Raw genomic sequence first — 17,674 nt, 5'->3', positions numbered from 1 at the left:
GTGACCCACGTGACCCATGTGACCCACCCACGTGACCCACGTGACCCACGTGACCCACCCACGTGACCCACCCACGTGACCCACCCACGTGACCCACGTGACCCACGTGACCCACCTGACTCCGTTGACACAGTCGGCGTGGAGGCTGTGGCGGGCGGCGGGAGGCCGCAGTCCACGTGAGGTCACCACGTCCCAGGCACTCACACAGCCCTCCGTGTCACCGCTCACCAGCAAGCTGCCACACCTACACGTGGTGGATCATCACCATCACACCACCACCATCATCATCACCACCACCACCATCACCACCACCACGTCCCAGGCGCTCACACAGCCCTCCGTGTCACCGCTCACCAGCAAGCTGCCACACCTACACGTGGTGGATCATCACCATCACACCACCACCATCATCATCACCACCACCACCATCACCACCACCACGTCCCAGGCGCTCACACAGCCCTCCGTGTCACCGCTCACCAGCAAGCTGCCACACCTACACGTGGTGGTCCATCACCACCACCATCACACCACCACCACCACACCACCACCATCACCACCATCACACCACCACCACCACACCACCACCATCACCACCATCATCACACCATCACCACCATCATCACACCACCACCACACCACCACCATCACCACCATCATCACACCATCACCACCATCACACCATCACCGTCACCACGTCCCAGGCGCTCACACAGCCCTCCGTGTCACCGCTCACCAACACGCCACCACACCTACACGTGGTGGTTCATCATCACCACCAAACACAGCACCACCACCACCATCACACCATCACCATCACACCATCACCATCACTACCACCACCACACCACCATCACCACCGTCACCACGTCCCAGGCGCTCACACAGCCCTCCGTGTCACCGCTCACCAGCAAGCTGCCACACCTACACGTGGTGGTGCACCACCACCATCACCATCACCACCGTCACCACCACCACCACTACCATCACCATCACCACCGTCACCACGTCCCAGGCGCTCACACAGCCCTCCGTGTCACCGCTCACCAGCAAGCTGCCACACCTACACGTGGTGGTTCACACACAGCATCACCATCATCACCATCACCACCATCACCATCACACCACCATCATCACCATCACACCACCATCACCATCATCACCACCACCACCACCATCATCATCACCGTCACCACGTCCCAGGCGCTCACACAGCCCTCCGTGTCACCGCTCACCAGCACGCCACCACACCTACACGTGGTGGTTCACACACAGCACCATCACCACCACTACCACCACCATCACCACCACCATCACACCACCACCATCACACTACCACCACCACACCACCATCACCATCACCACCACTACCATCACCACCACCATCACCACCATCACCACCATCATCACCATCACACCAACACCATCACCACCATCACAACCATCTTCACCATCATACCATCACCATCACCACCAACACAACCATCATCACCATCACACCACCACAGCACCACCATCACCACCACGCACAGCACCACCACGCACAGCACCACCACCATCACCACCACCATCACCATCACCACGACGCACAGCACCACCACCATCACCACCACCATCACCACGACGCACAGCCCCACCACCATCACCACCACCATCACCACCACCATCACCACCACGCACAGCACCACCACCATCACCACCACCATCACCACCACACCACCACCATCACCACCACCACCACACACAGCACCACCACCACCACACCACCACCATCACCACCACCATCACCACCACCATCACCACTACCGCCACACCATCACCACCACACCATCACCACCACACCATCACCACCATCACCACCATCACCACCACCATCACCACCACGCCACCACCACCATCACCACCACCACACCACCACCATCACCACCACCACACCACCACCACACCACCACCACCATCACCACACCACCACCACGCCACCACACCACCACCACCACCACACCACCGTGTCAGCCTTAACAGAACACCGCGACACGGCTGCTGTTATAGCGAGCCCCTGTAACAGACTGTCAGGGCAAGTGCTGTTATAGCGAGCGCCTGTTACAGACTGTCAGGGCAAGTGCTGTTAGAGTGAGCCCCTGTTACAGACTGTCAGGGCAAGTGCTGTTATAGCGAGCCCCTGTAACAGACTGTCAGGGCAAGTGCTGTTAGTGAGCCCCTGTAACAGACTGTCAGGGCAAGTGCTGTTATAGCGAGCCCTTGTAACAGACTGTCAGGGCAAGTGCTGTTATAGCAAGCCCCTATAACAGACTGTCAGGGCAAGTGCTGTTATAGTGAGCGCCTGTAACAGACTGTCAGGGCAAGTGCTGTTATAGCGAGCGCCTGTTACAGACTGTCAGGGCAAGTGCTGTTATAGCGAGCCCCTGTAACAGACTGTCAGGGCAAGTGCTGTTAGTGAGCGCCTATAACAGACTGTCAGGGCAAGTGCTGTTATAGCGAGCCCCTGTAACAGACTGTCAGGGCAAGTGCTGTTAGTGAGCCCCTGTAACAGACTGTCAGGGCAAGTGCTGTTATAGCGAGTGCCTGTAACAGACTGTCGGGGCAAGTGCTGTTATAGCGAGCGCCTGTAACAGACTGTCAGGGCACGTGCTGTTATAGCGAGCGCCTGTAACAGACTGTCAGGGCAAGTGCTGTTATAGCAAGCGCCTGTAACAGACTGTCAGGGCAAGTGCTGTTATAGCGAGCCCCTATAACAGACTGTCAGGGCAAGTGCTGTTATAGCGAGCCCCTGTAACAGACTGTCAGGGCAAGTGCTGTTATAGCGAGCGCCTGTTACAGACTGTCAGGGCAAGTGCTGTTATAGCGAGCCCCTGTAACAGACTGTCGGGGCACGTGCTGTCACAGCAAGCGCCTGTAACAGACTGTCGGGGCAAGTGCTGTTATAGCGAGCCCCTGTAACAGACTGTCAGGGCACGTGCTGTTATAGCGAGCCCCTGTAACAGACTGTCAGGGCAAGTGCTGTTATAGCGAGCGCCTGTAACAGACTGTCAGGGCAAGTGCTGTTATAGCGAGCCCCTGTAACAGACTGTCGGGGCAAGTGCTGTTAGAGCGAGCCCCTGTAACAGACTGTCAGGGCAAGTGCTGTTATAGCGAGCCCCTGTAACAGACTGTTGGGGCAAGTGCTGTTATAGCGAGCGCCTGTAACAGACTGTCAGGGCACGTGCTGTTATAGCGAGCGCCTGTAACAGACTGTCATGGCAAGTGCTGTCATAGTGAGTGCCTGTAACAGACTGTCAGGGCAAGTGCTGTTATAGCGAGCCCCTGTAACAGACTGTCAGGGCAAGTGCTGTCATAGCGAGCCCCTGTAACAGACTGTCAGGGCACGTGCTGTTATAGCGAGCCCCTGTAACAGACTGTCGGGGCAAGTGCTGTTATAGCGAGCCCCTGTAACAGACTGTCAGGGCAAGTGCTGTTATAGCGAGCCCCCGTAACAGACTGTCAGGGCAAGTGCTGTTATAGCGAGCCCCTATAACAGACTGTCAGGGCAAGTGCTGTTATAGCGAGCCCCTGTAACAGACTGTCAGGGCAAGTGCTGTTATAGCGAGTGCCTGTAACAGACTGTCGGGGCAAGTGCTGTTATAGCGAGCGCCTGTAACAGATTGTCAGGCAAGTGCTGTTATAGCGAGCCCCTGTAACAGACTGTCAGGGCAAGTGCTGTTATAGCGAGCGCCTGTAACAGACTGTCAGGGCAAGTGCTGTTATAGCGAGTGCCTGTAACAGACTGTCAGGGCAAGTGCTGTTATAGCGAGCCCCCGTAACAGACTGTCAGGGCAAGTGCTGTTATAGCGAGCCCCTATAACAGACTGTCAGGGCAAGTGCTGTTATAGCGAGCCCCTGTAACAGACTGTCAGGGCAAGTGCTGTTATAGCGAGTGCCTGTAACAGACTGTCGGGGCAAGTGCTGTTATAGCGAGCGCCTGTAACAGATTGTCAGGCAAGTGCTGTTATAGCGAGCCCCTGTAACAGACTGTCAGGGCAAGTGCTGTTATAGCGAGCGCCTGTAACAGACTGTCAGGGCAAGTGCTGTTATAGCGAGTGCCTGTAACAGACTGTCGGGGCAAGTGCTGTTATAGCGAGCGCCTGTAACAGATTGTCAGGCAAGTGTTGTTATAGCGAGCCCCTGTAACAGACTGTCAGGGCAAGTGCTGTTATAGCGAGCCCCCGTAACAGACTGTCAGGGCAAGTGTTGTTATAGCGAGCCCCTGTAACAGACTGTCAGGGCAAGTGCTGTTATAGCGAGCCCTTGTAACAGACTGTCAGGGCAAGTGCTGTTATAGCGAGCCCCTGTAACAGATTGTCGAGGCACGTGCTGTCATAGTGAGTGCCTGTAACAGACTGTCAGGGCAAGTGCTGTTATAGCGAGTGCCTGTAACAGACTGTCGGGGCAAGTGCTGTTATAGCGAGCCCCTGTAACAGACTGTCGGGGCAAGTGCTGTTATAGCGAGCGCCTGTAACAGACTGTCGGGGCACGTGCTGTCATAGTGAGCGCCTGTAACAGACTGTCAGGGCAAGTGCTGTTATAGCGAGTGCCTGTAACAGACTGTCGGGGCAAGTGCTGTTATAGCGAGCCCCTGTAACAGACTGTCGGGGCAAGTGCTGTTATAGCGAGCGCCTGTAACAGACTGTCGGGGCACGTGTTGTCATAGTGAGCGCCTGTAACAGACTGTCAGGGCAAGTGCTGTTATAGCGAGCGCCTGTTACAGATTGTCAGGGCAAGTGCTGTCATAGCGAGTGCCTGTAACAGACTGTCAGGGCAAGTGCTGTTATAGCGAGCCCCTGTAACAGACTGTCAGGGCAAGTGCTGTTATAGCGAGCGCCTGTAACAGACTGTCGGGGCAAGTGTTGTTATAGCGAGCCCCTGTAACAGACTGTCGGGGCAAGTGCTGTTATAGCGAGCCCCTGTAACAGACTGTCAGGGCAAGTGTTGTTATAGTGAGCCCCTGTAACAGACTGTCAGGGCAAGTGTTGTTGTAGTGAGCCCCTGTAACAGACTGTCAGGGCAAGTGCTGTTATAGCGAGTGCCTGTAACAGACTGCCAGGGCAAGTGCTGTTATAGCGAGCCCCTGTTACAGACTGTCAGGGCAAGTGCTGTTATAGCGAGCGCCTGTAACAGACTGTCGGGGCAAGTGCTGTTATAGCGAGCGCCTGTAACAGACTGTCAGGGCAAGTGCTGTTATAGCGAGCCCCTGTAACAGACTGTCAGGGCAAGTGCTGTTATAGCGAGCGCCTGTAACAGACTGTCGGGGCAAGTGCTGTTATAGCGAGCGCCTGTAACAGACTGTCAGGGCAAGTGTTGTTAGCGAGCCCCTGTAACAGACTGTCAGGGCAAGTGCTGTTATAGCGAGCCCCTGTAACAGACTGTCGGGGCAAGTGCTGTTATAGCGAGCCCCTGTAACAGACTGTCAGGGCAAGTGCTGTTATAGCAAGCGCCTGTAACAGACTGTCAGGGCAAGTGCTGTTATAGCGAGCGCCTGTAACAGACTGTCAGGGCAAGTGCTGTTATAGCGAGCGCCTGTAACAGACTGTCGGGGCACGTGCTGTCATAGCGAGCGCCTGTAACAGACTGTCAGGGCAAGTGCTGTTAGCGAGCAGCAGCAGCAGGCCGGGAGGGAGGTCAGGGGCAAGGTCAAATGCAAGTGGCACGATGAGGTCAAGGGGTGAGGCCAGATCAGGGGTTAAGGTCGGGTCCAAGAGCCGCGTTGGGGTCAAGGCCGGGTCAGGGTCGAGTTCAAGGCCACGTTGGGGTCCAGGTGGGTCGGGGTCAAGGTCGGGTCGGGTCAAGGTCGAGTCCGAGGCCACGTTGGGTTCAAGGACGATGCCAGATCGGGGTCAAGGCCGAGTCCGAGGCCACGTTGGGGTCAAGGTGGGTCAGGGTCAAGGTCGGGTCGGGTCAAGGTCGAGTCCGAGGCCACGTTGGGTTCAAGGACGAAGCCAGATCGGGGTCAAGGTCGAGTCCGAGGCCACATTGGGGTCAAGGACGATGCCAGGTCGGGGTCGAGTTCAAGGCCACGTTGGGGTCCAGGTGGGCCAGGGTCCAGGTCGGGTCAGGGTCAAGGTCGGGTCAAGGTGGCTCGCTGACCGGCTCAGCTGGAAGTAGATGCGCTGGTTGGTGGAGACGGTGCGGGGGAAGGAGCACAGGATCTCGCCTGGGACTCGGAGATCCCAGCTCAGGAGCTCAGGGTCCTGACAACAACAACAAACAACAACAACAACAACGTCAACAATGACGTCAACAACAACAACGTCAACAACAACGTCAACAACAACAACGTCAACAACGTCAACGACGACGTCAACAACAACGTCAACAACAACGTCAACAACAACAACGACGTCAACAACAACAACGTCAACAACAACAACAACGTCAACAACAACGACGTCAACAACAACAACGTCAACGACGACGTCAACAACAACAACGTCAACAACAACGACGTCAACAATGACATAAACAACAATGACGTCAACAACAACAACGACGTCAACAATGACATCAACAACAGCGTCAACAACAACAACAACAACGTCAACAACAATGACGTCAACAACAACGACGTCAACAACAACAACGTCAACAACAACAACAACGACGTCAACAATGACATCAACAACAACAACGACGTCACGTCACCCTGTGTGCCCAGCTGTGCACAGCGGCTGCCCGGCGGGGGAGAAGGCCAGGTGGGTGAGGTCACTCGTGTCTCCACCCACGTGTCTCCACCCACCCACGTGTCTCCACCCACCCACGTGTCCCCACCCACCCACGTGTCCCCACCCACGTGTCTCCACCCACCCACGTGTCCCCACCCACGTGTCTCCACCCACCCACGTGTCCCCACCCACGTGCCTCCACCCACCCACGTGTCCCCACCCACCCACGTGTCTCCACCCACGTGTCTCCACCCACCCACGTGTCCCCACCCACCCACGTGTCTCCACCCACGTGTCTCCACCCACGTGTCTCCACCCACGTGTCTCCACCCACCCACGTGTCCCCACCCACGTGTCCCCACCCACGTGTCTCCACCCACCCACGTGTCTCCACCCACGTGTCTCCACCCACGTGTCTCCACCCACGTGTCTCCACCCACGTGTCCCCCCCCACGTGTCTCCACCCACCCACGTGTCCCCACCCACCCACGTGTCTCCACCCACGTGTCTCCACCCACGTGTCTCCACCCACGTGTCTCCACCCACCCACGTGTCCCCACCCACGTGTCTCCACCCACCCACGTGTCCCCACCCACGTGTCTCCACCCACCCACGTGTCCCCACCCACCCACGTGTCTCCACCCACGTGTCTCCACCCACCCACGTGTCCCCACCCACCCACGTGTCTCCACCCACGTGTCTCCACCCACCCACGTGTCCCCACCCACGTGTCTCCACCCACCCACGTGTCCCCACCCACGTGTCTCCACCCACCCACGTGTCCCCACCCACGTGTCTCCACCCACCCACGTGTCTCCACCCACGTGTCTCCACCCACCCACGTGTCCCCACCCACGTGTCTCCACCCACCCACGTGTCCCCACCCACCCACGTGTCTCCACCCACGTGTCTCCACCCACCCACGTGTCCCCACCCACCCACGTGTCTCCACCCACGTGTCTCCACCCACCCACGTGTCTCCACCCACGTGTCCCCCCCCACGTGTCCCCCCCCACGTGTCTCCACCCACGTGTCTACCCACGTGTCTCCACCCACGTGTCTCCACCCACGTGTCCCCCCCCACGTGTCCCCCCCCACGTGTCCCCCCCCACGTGTCTCCACCCACGTGTCTCCACCCACGTGTCTCCACCCACGTGTCTCCACCCACGTGTCTCCACCCACGTGTCTCCCCACGTGTCTCCCCACGTGTCTCCACCCACGTGTCTCCACCCACGTGTCTCCCCCCACGTGTCTCCACCCACGTGTCTCCACCCACGTGTCTCCACCCACGTGTCTCCACCCACGTGTCTCCACCCACGTGTCTCCACCCACGTGTCTCCACCCACGTGTCTCCACCCACGTGTCCCCACCCACGTGTCCCCACCCACGTGTCTCCACCCACGTGTCTCCACCCACGTGTCTCCACCCACGTGTCTCCACCCACGTGTCTCCCTGCTTCTCCCCCACGTGTCCCCGCGTGTCTCTCCACGTGTCCACGTCTCTCCCCGCGTCTCCCCCCGCCCGTCCCCGTGTGTCTCCCCGCATGTCTCCCCGCGTGTCTCCCCGCGTCTCCCCCCGCCCGTCCCCCCGTGTCCCCCCGTGTCTCCCCGCGTGTCTCTCCCCCCGTGTCTCCCCGTGTGTCTCCCCCCGTGTGTCTCTCCCCGCGCGTCTCCCCCCGTGTGTCTCCCCCCGTGTCTCTCCCCGTGTGTCTCCCCCCGTGTGTCTCTCCCCGTGTGTCTCTCCCCGTGTGTCTCCCCCCGTGTGTCTCTCCCCGTGTGTCTCTCCCCGTGTGTCTCCCCCCGTGTGTCTCTCCCCGTGTGTCTCTCCCCGTGTCTCCCCGTGTGTCTCCCCCCCCGTGTGTCTCTCCCCGCGCGTCTCCCCCCCGCCGCGCGTCCCCGCGAGCGTGGTCACGGCGACGTCACCTTGCGCCCTCCCGTGTAGAGCGTGTGGCCGTCGGGCGAGAAGGCGAGGTGAGTGAGTCCCCCCCGGTGGCCACGCAGGAGGCCCAGGAGGGCCGGCTCGCGAGCGCCGTACAGCGCCACGTCGCGGCCGTACGAGCCGCAGGCCAACACGTAGCCCGTGGGGTCGTAGCAGACGCACGACACAATCCCCGCCAGGCCCACACCGCCCGCTGCTGAGCGGGGGATGCACACACGCGCACACACAGACACACACAGACACATAGACACACACGCACACAGACACACAGACACACGCACAGACACACGCGCGCACAGACACACGCATAGACACACACGCACACACACACACGCGCACAGACACACACACAGACACACACGCACACACACACACGCGCACAGACACACACACACACACAGACACACAGACACACGCACAGACACACACGCACAGACACACACACACGCGCACACACACACGCGCACAGACACACGCGCACAGACACACACACACACGCACAGACACACGCACACAGACACACGCGCACAGACACACGCGCGCACACACACACGCGCACAGACACACGCACACACACATACAGATACACACGCACACACACGAACATAGATATACACACACACAGATACACACGAACGTAGAGATACACACACACACATACAGATACACACACACAGATACACACAAACATAGAGATACACACACAGATACACACGAACATAGAGATACACACACACACGCAGATACACACGAACATAGATACACACATGCACACACACACAGAGATACACACACACATAGAGATACACACACACAGATACACACGAACATAGATACACACACACAGATACACACACACACAGATACACACACACACACACAGATACACACACACACACATAGATACACACGAACATAGAGATACACAGATACACACGAACATAGATACACACACACAGATACACACACACACACAGATACACACACATAGATACACACGAACATAGAGATACACACACACATAGATACACACACACATACAGATACAGATACACACGAACATAGAGATACAACAACAACAACCGCCATTCGCCACTAAGTGGCGGTGACGTCACCACGACGCTTGTGCCAGGCTATGTACGTGAAGTGTACACACACACAGATACACAAGAACATAGAGATACACACACACACACAGATACACAAGAACATAGAGATACACACACACACATAGATACACACGAACAGAGAGATACACACACACACAGATACACACGAACAGAGAGATACACACACAGATACACACGAACAGAGAGATACACACACACAGATACACACGAACAGAGAGATACACACACACACAGATACACACGAACATAGAGATACACACACACATAGATACACACGAACATAGAGATACACACACACAGATACACACGAACAGAGAGATACACACACACAGATACACACAAACAGAGAGATACACACACACAGATACACACGAACAGAGAGATACACACACACAGATACACACGAACAGAGAGATACACACACAGATACACACGAACATAGAGATATACACACACACAGATACACACGAACAGAGAGATACACACACACATATAGATACAAGACAAAGATCCCCCGTATAGCCTTAACAGACTGTAGGGGCAACTACTGTTAGCGAGCACCTATGAAGGCCGGAACGGCACACGAGGGGGTGGGTGGCTAGCAGCATCACGCCCGACCGCCTTTGTCTCCCCAGTGGCGATGTTTACTACACTCCGCACCAGGTACTGATTTGAGGCTGAGTCGACCTAGGGGATGCCAATCGTCGCCGGTGTTGGCCGTGAGCGGGAATCGAACCCGGGTCGCCAGGTTCATAGCGCAGCGTGTTACCGCTACACTACGTACACACACACATACATATAGATACACGCACACATATAGATAGATACATACGTACATTTGGATACACAGTGGAGCTGATTTAGCGGGGCTGGTTTAGGATTTAGCGGGGCTGGTCTAGGAGAGGGTTTAGGGTTTAGTGGGACTGGTTTAGGGTTTAGTGGGACTGGTTTAGGGTTTAGTGGGACTGGTTTAGGGTTTAGCGGGGCTGGTTTAGGGTTTAGTGGGACTGGTTTAGGGTTTAGGAGCTGGTTTAGAGACTGGTTTAGGGACTGGTTTAGGGTTTAGTGGGACTGGTTTAGGGTTTAATGGGACTGGTTTAGTGGGACTGGTTTAGGGTTTAGTGGGACTGGTTTAGGGTTTAGTGGGACTGGTTTAGGGTTTAGGAACTGGTTTAGGGACTGGTTTAGGGTTTAGTGGGACTGGTTTAGGGTTTAGGAGCTGGTTTAGGGACTGGTTTAGGGACTGGTTTAGGGTTTAGTGGGACTGGTTTAGGAGCTGGTTTAGTGGGACTGGTCTAGGAGCTGGTCTAGGAGAGGGTTTAGGGACTGGTTTAGGGTTTAGTGGGACTGGTTTAGGGTTTAGTGGGACTGGTTTAGGGTTTAGTGGGACTGGTTTAGGGTTTAGTGGAGCTGGTTTAGGGTTTAGTGGGACTAGTTTAGGGTTTAGTGGGACTGGTTTAGGGTTTAGTGGAGCTGGTTTAGGGTTTAGTGGGACTGGTTTAGGGTTTAGTGGGACTGGTTTAGGGTTTAGTGGAGCTGGTTTAGGGTTTAGTGGAGCTGGTTTAGGGTTTAGTGGGACTGGTTTAGGGTTTAGTGGGACTGGTTTAGGGTTTAGTGGGACTGGTTTAGGGTTTAGTGGGACTGGTTTAGGGTTTAGTGGAGCTGGTTTAGGGTTTAGTGGAGCCGGTTTAGGGTTTAGTGGGACTGGTTTAGGGTTTAGTGGGACTGGTTTAGGGTTTAGTGGGACTGGTTTAGGGTTTAGTGGGACTGGTTTAGGGTTTAGGAGCTGGTTTAGGGACTGGTTTAGGAGCTGGTTTAGGAGAGGGTTTAGGAGAAGGTTTAGCGGGACTGGTTTAGGGTTTAGGGACTGGTTTAGGGTTTAGGGACTGGTTTCTGGAGAGGGTTTAGGAGCTGGTTTAGGAGCTGGTCTAGGGACTGGTTTAGGGTTTAGCGGGGCTGGTTTAGGGACTGGTTTAGCGGGACTGGTTTAGGAGAGGGTCTAGCGGGACTGGTTTAGGGACTGGTTTAGGAGCTGGTTTAGGAGCGGGTTTAGTGGGACTGGTTTAGGGTTTAGTGGGGCTGGTTTAGGAGCTGGTTTAGGAGCTGGTTTAGGGACTGGTTTAGGAGCTGGTTTAGGAGCTGGTTTAGGGACTGGTTTAGCGGGACTGGTTTAGGGTCTAGCGGGGTTCTGATTGGTGGACAGCCTCACCGCTGGTCTTCCTCTCCTCACAGTCGCGTCCGGGCCGCCCCGTGGAGAAGAGACGCAGCGAGCGGGGGAAGCCACACGCCAAGTGCTGCCCGTCGGGGGAGAAGCAGAGCGAGCGTGCCGCTTCCAGCTCGTCCTCGTGACACCACAACCACAACAACCACAACCACAGTCACAACCACAACAACCACAACCACAGTCACAACCACCACAACAACCACAACCATCACCACAGAGCGAGCGTGCCGCTTCCAGCTCGTCCTCGTGACACCACAACAACCACCACCACAACCACCATCACAACCACCATCACAACCACAGCCACAACCACAGCCACAACCACCATCACAACCACAGCCACAACCACCATCACAACCACAGCCACAACCACCATCACCATCACAACCACCACCACAACCACCATCACAACCACAACCACCACAACCACCACCACCACAACCACCATCACAACCACCATCACAACCACAGCCACAACCACCACCACAACCACCATCACAACCACCATCACAACCACCACAACAACCACCACGACAACCACCACCACAGCCACAACCACAGCCACAACCAGAGCGACAACCACAACCACCATCACAACCACAACCACCGCCACAACCGGTGTTGTTGTTGTTGTTGTTTGTGTTACCAGGTGGTCGTAGGCTCGGTATGACGCTCGCAGCTGGCCCGTGAACGCGTCCCACATGTGGATGGGGTTGTCTCGGCTCGTGCTCGCCAGCCTGGCACAACGTCACACCACCACCACGTCACACCGCCACCACGTCACACCACCACCGCGTCACACCGCCACCATCACCACCACCACCACGTCACACCGCCACCATGTCACACCGCCACCACGTCACACCACCACCGCGTCACACCGCCACCATCACCACCACCACGTCACACCGCCACCGCGTCACACCACCATCATCACCACCACCACGTCACACCGCCACCATCACCACCACCACGTCACACCGCCACCACGTCACACCACCACGTCACACCACCACCGCGTCACACCGCCACCATCACCACCACCGCGCGTGTTGCTGGTAGCCACCCACCCCCTCGTGTGCCACAGTGCCGGTAGCCTTCATAGGTGCTGCTCGCTAACAGCACTTGCTCCTACAGTCTGTTAGAGGCTACACGGGGGATCTTTGTCTGTGTCTACCTTCACAGGTGCTGCTGCTACTCGCTACTAACAGCACTTGCCCCTACAGTCTGTTAGAGGCTACACGGGGGATCTTTGTGTCTACCTTTATAGGTGGTGCTGCTACTCGCTAACAGCACTTGCCCCAGCAGTCTGTTAGAGGCTACACGGGGGATCTTTGTCTGTGTCTACCTTCACAGGTGCTGCTGCTACTCGCTACTAACAGCACTTGCCCCTACAGTCTGTTAGAGGCTACACGGGGGATCTTTGTCTGTGTCTACCTTCACAGGTGCTGCTGCTACTCGCTAACAGCACTTGCCCCTGCAGTCTGTTAGAGACTACACGGGGGATCTTTGTCTGTGTCTACCTTCACAGGTGCTGCTGCTGCTACTCGCTACTAACAGCACTTGCCCCTGAAGTCTGTTAGAGACTACACGGGGGATCTTTGTCTGTGTCTACCTTCACAGGTGCTGCTGCTACTCGCTACTAACAGCACTTGCCCCTGCAGTCTGTTAGAGGCTACACGGGGGATCTTTGTCTGTGTCTACCTTCACAGGTGCTGCTGCTACTCGCTACTAACAGCACTTGCCCCAGCAGTCTGTTACAGGCTACACGGGGGATCTTTGTCTGTGTCTACCTTCACAGGTGCTGCTGCTACTAACAGCACTTGCCCCTACAGTCTGTTAGAGGCTACACGGGGGATCTTTGTCTGTGTCTACCTTCACAGGTGCTGCTGCTACTTGCTACTAAGAGCACTTGCCCCTACAGTCTGTTAGAGGCTACACGGGGGACCTTTGTCTGTGTCTACCTTCACAGGTGCTGCTGCTACTCGCTACTAACAGCACTTGCCCCAGCAGTGTGTAGAGGCTACACGGGGGACCTTTGTCTCTGTTGTGTGTGTGTGTGCGTGTATGTGTGTGCGTTTATGTGTGTGCGTGTGTGCGTGCGTGTGCGTGCGTATGTGTGCGTGCGTGTGCGTGTGCGTGTGTGTGCGTGTGTGTGTGTGTGTGCGTGTGTGTGCGTGCGTGTGCGTGTGTGTGCGTGCGTGTGCGTGTGTGTGCGTGCGTGTGCGTGTGTGTGTGTGTGCATGTGTGTGTGTGTGTGCGTGTGTGTGTGTGCGTGCGTGTCTGTGCGTGTGTGTGTGTGCGTGTGTGTCTGTGCGTGTGTGTGTGTGTGCGTGTGTGTGTGCGTGTATGTGTGTGCGTGTGTATGTGTGCGTGTGTGTGCGTGCGTGCGTGTGTGTGTGTGTGCGTGCGATGAGTGGCACTCACACACACGATGCAGGGTCGTAGGAGTTCATGAGCGGGTACCAGCAGAAGTCATAGACACTCTCAGCCTCGTGCATGTGCAGAGCCGGGGCCTGGGACACACCGAGAGAGAGCAGGGCGGTGGGTAGGGTGGTGGGTAGGGTGGTGGGTAGGGTGGTGGGTAGGGTGGTGGGTAGGGTGGTGGGTAGGGTGGTGGGTAGGGTGGTGGGTAGGGTGGTGGGCAGGGTGGTGGGCAGGGTGGTGGGTAGGGTGGTGGGCAGGGTGGTGGGCAGGGTGGTGGGCAGGGTGGTGGGTAGGGTGGTGGGCAGGGTGGTGGGCAGGGTGGTGGGTAGGGTGGTGGGTAGGGTGGTGGGTAGGGTGGTGGGTAGGGCGGTGGGTAGGGTGGTGGGTAGGGTGGTGGGTAGGGTGGTGGGTAGCGAGGTGGGTAGGGTGGTGGGTAGGGTGGTGGTGGGTAGGGTGGTGGGTAGGGTGGTGGGTAGGGTGGTGGGTAGGGTGGTGGGTAGGGTGGTGAGTGGTGGTGGTGAGTAGCGTGGTGAGTGTACCACACTCACCATCTGTTCAGGCTGGAGCGTGGTGGTGGTGGTGGTGAGTGGTGGTGGTGAGTGGTGGTGGTGAGTGGTGGTGGTGAGTGTACCACACTGGTGGTGAGTGTACCACACTCACCATCTGTTCAGGCTGAAGTGTGGTGGTGGTGGTGAGTGGGAGGTTGTAAACTCTCAGCGTGTTATCCTCGCTGCTGGTCAGGAAGCAAGTTCCGTCCGGGGCCCTGCAACCACAACAACAAATACTACAACAATCACCACCACAACAACAACAACCACCACCACAACTACAACAACCACCACCACAACTACAACAACCACCACAACAATAACTACAACAACCACCACCACAGCAATAACTACAACAACTACAACAACCAATAACTACAACAATCACCACAACCACAACTACAACAACCACCACCACTGTTACGAACCACAACCTCAACAAATGCCATGATCGCAACCACTCACTCACCACTCACTACCACCACTCACTTACCACTCACTCACCACTCACTCACTCACCACTCACTCACTACTACCACCACTCACTACCACCACTCACTACCACCACTCACTACCACCACACACTCACCACTCACTCACCACTCACTACCACCACACACTCACCACTCACTCACCACTCACTACCACCACTCACTCACCACTTACTATCACCACTCACTCCTCACTACCACCACTCACTCACCACTACCACCACTCACTACCACCACTCACTCACCACTCACTCACCACTCACTCCCACCACTCACTACCATCACTCACTACCACCACTCACTACCACCACTCAACTCACCACTACCACCATCACTCACTACCACCACTTACTCACCACTCACTCACTCACTCACCACTCACTCACTACCACCACTCACTACCACCACACACTCACCACTCACTACCACCACACACTCACCACTCACTACCACCACACACTCACCACTCACTCACCACTTACTACCACCACTCACTCACCACTCACTCACCACTCACTCACTCACTCCTCACTACCACCACTCACTCACCACTACCACCACTCACTACCACCACTCACTCACCACTCACTCACCACCACCACTCACTCCTCACTACCACCACTCACTACCACCACTTACTCACCACTACCACCATCACTCACTACCACCACTTACTCACCACTCACTCACTCACTCACCACTCACTCACCACTCACTACCACCACTCACTCACCACTCACTACCACCACTCACTACCACCACTCACTCATTCACTCACCACTCACCGCTCACTCACCACTCACTACCACCACTCACTCACTCACCACTCACTCACCACTCACTACCACCACTCACCCCTCACTAACACCACTCACTACCACCACTCACTCACCACTCACTACCACCACTCACTACCACCACTCACTACCACCACTCACTACCACCACTCACTCCTCACTACCACCACTCACTACCACCACTCACTCACCACTCACCCACCACACACTCACCACCACTCACTCACCACTCACTACCACCACTCACTACCACCACTCACTCACCACTCACTCCCACCACTTACTCACCACTACCACCACTCCCTCACCACTCACTACCACCACTCACTCACCACTCACTACCACCACTCACTCACAACTCACTACCACCACACTTACCACTCACTACCACCACTCACTCACCACTCAGTACCACCACTCACTCACCACTCACTCCCACCACTCACTCACCACTCACTACCACCACTCACTATCACCACACACTCACCACTCAGTACCACCACTCACTACCACCACTCACTCACCACTCACTCCCCACTCACTCCCCACTTACTACTACCACTCACTCACCACTCTCTACCACCACTCACTCACCACTCACAACCACCACGCTCACCACTCACTCACACCACTCACGACTCAACTCACCACTCACTACCACCACTCACTCACCACTCACTACCAAAACTCATTCACCACTCACTACCACCACTCACTCACCACTCACCACCACGCTCACCACCGCTCTCACCACTCACAACTACCACGCTCACCACTCACTACCACCACTCACTCACCACTCACCACCACTAACACCACTCGCACCACTCACCACTCACTACCACCACTCACTACCACCACCGCTCTCACCACTCACTCACCACTCACTACCACCACGCTCACCACCGCTCTCACCACTCACAACTACCACGCTCACCACCGCTTGCATTCACCACCGCTCACCACCACTCACCACCGCTCTCACCGCTCTCACCACTCGCATTCACCACTCACCACCGCTCTCACCACCCCTGCTCACCACCACTCACCACCACTCACTACCACCACTCACTCACCACTCACTCACTCGCCACTCACCACTCACTCACCACTCACTACCACCACTCACCACTCACCACCACCGCTCACCACCGCTCGCGCTCACCAGAGGCAGCCCTTGAGGAAATTGTCGGGTGAGGAAGCAAACTCCGAGGTGGAGTGGGCCAGGAGGCGTGGCGGTGAGGACAGGCTGCAGGCCTCACCACTGGCACCACCAACAACACACACACACCACCATCATCACCACACATCATCATCAACAACACACACATCACCATCATCACCACACATCATCATCAACAACACACACACATCACCATCATCACCACACATCATCATCAACAACA

The 17,674-nt window shown here is 56.4% G+C and overlaps 1 protein-coding gene across 6 annotated transcripts in view; it reads right to left on the bottom strand.

Annotated features, from left to right (window-relative positions):
* Window positions 1–17,674, bottom strand: part of LOC116956815 (telomerase Cajal body protein 1) — a 34,996-nt gene that overhangs the window by 9,760 nt on the left and 7,562 nt on the right. Inside the window, exons 3-10 of one of the 6 annotated variants that reach the window (XM_076063680.1) lie at window positions 17,434–17,532; window positions 15,093–15,195; window positions 14,433–14,521; window positions 12,652–12,742; window positions 11,991–12,075; window positions 8,636–8,847; window positions 6,139–6,242; window positions 116–244 (exon numbers count right to left, since the gene is read on the bottom strand). In XM_076063680.1, coding sequence (XP_075919795.1) covers window positions 116–244; window positions 6,139–6,242; window positions 8,636–8,847; window positions 11,991–12,075; window positions 12,652–12,742; window positions 14,433–14,521; window positions 15,093–15,195; window positions 17,434–17,532 — 912 coding nt within the window. Of the gene's footprint in view, window positions 1–115; window positions 245–648; window positions 1,064–1,124; window positions 1,252–6,138; window positions 6,243–8,635; window positions 8,848–11,990; window positions 12,124–12,651; window positions 12,743–14,432; window positions 14,522–15,092; window positions 15,196–17,433; window positions 17,533–17,674 lie in introns of those variants that run through there. The other 5 variants (XM_076063681.1, XM_076063678.1, XM_076063679.1 and 2 more) reach the window with 5 other exon arrangements.

This window comes from Petromyzon marinus, unplaced genomic scaffold (genome assembly GCF_048934315.1).
Source record: "Petromyzon marinus isolate PM22_M1 ecotype Great Lakes invasive population unplaced genomic scaffold, UKy_Petmar_22M1.pri1.0 PM_Scaffold_17, whole genome shotgun sequence".
Lineage (NCBI taxonomy): Eukaryota > Metazoa > Chordata > Hyperoartia > Petromyzontiformes > Petromyzontidae > Petromyzon > Petromyzon marinus.
This window is presented reverse-complemented; position numbering and strand designations above follow the sequence as displayed.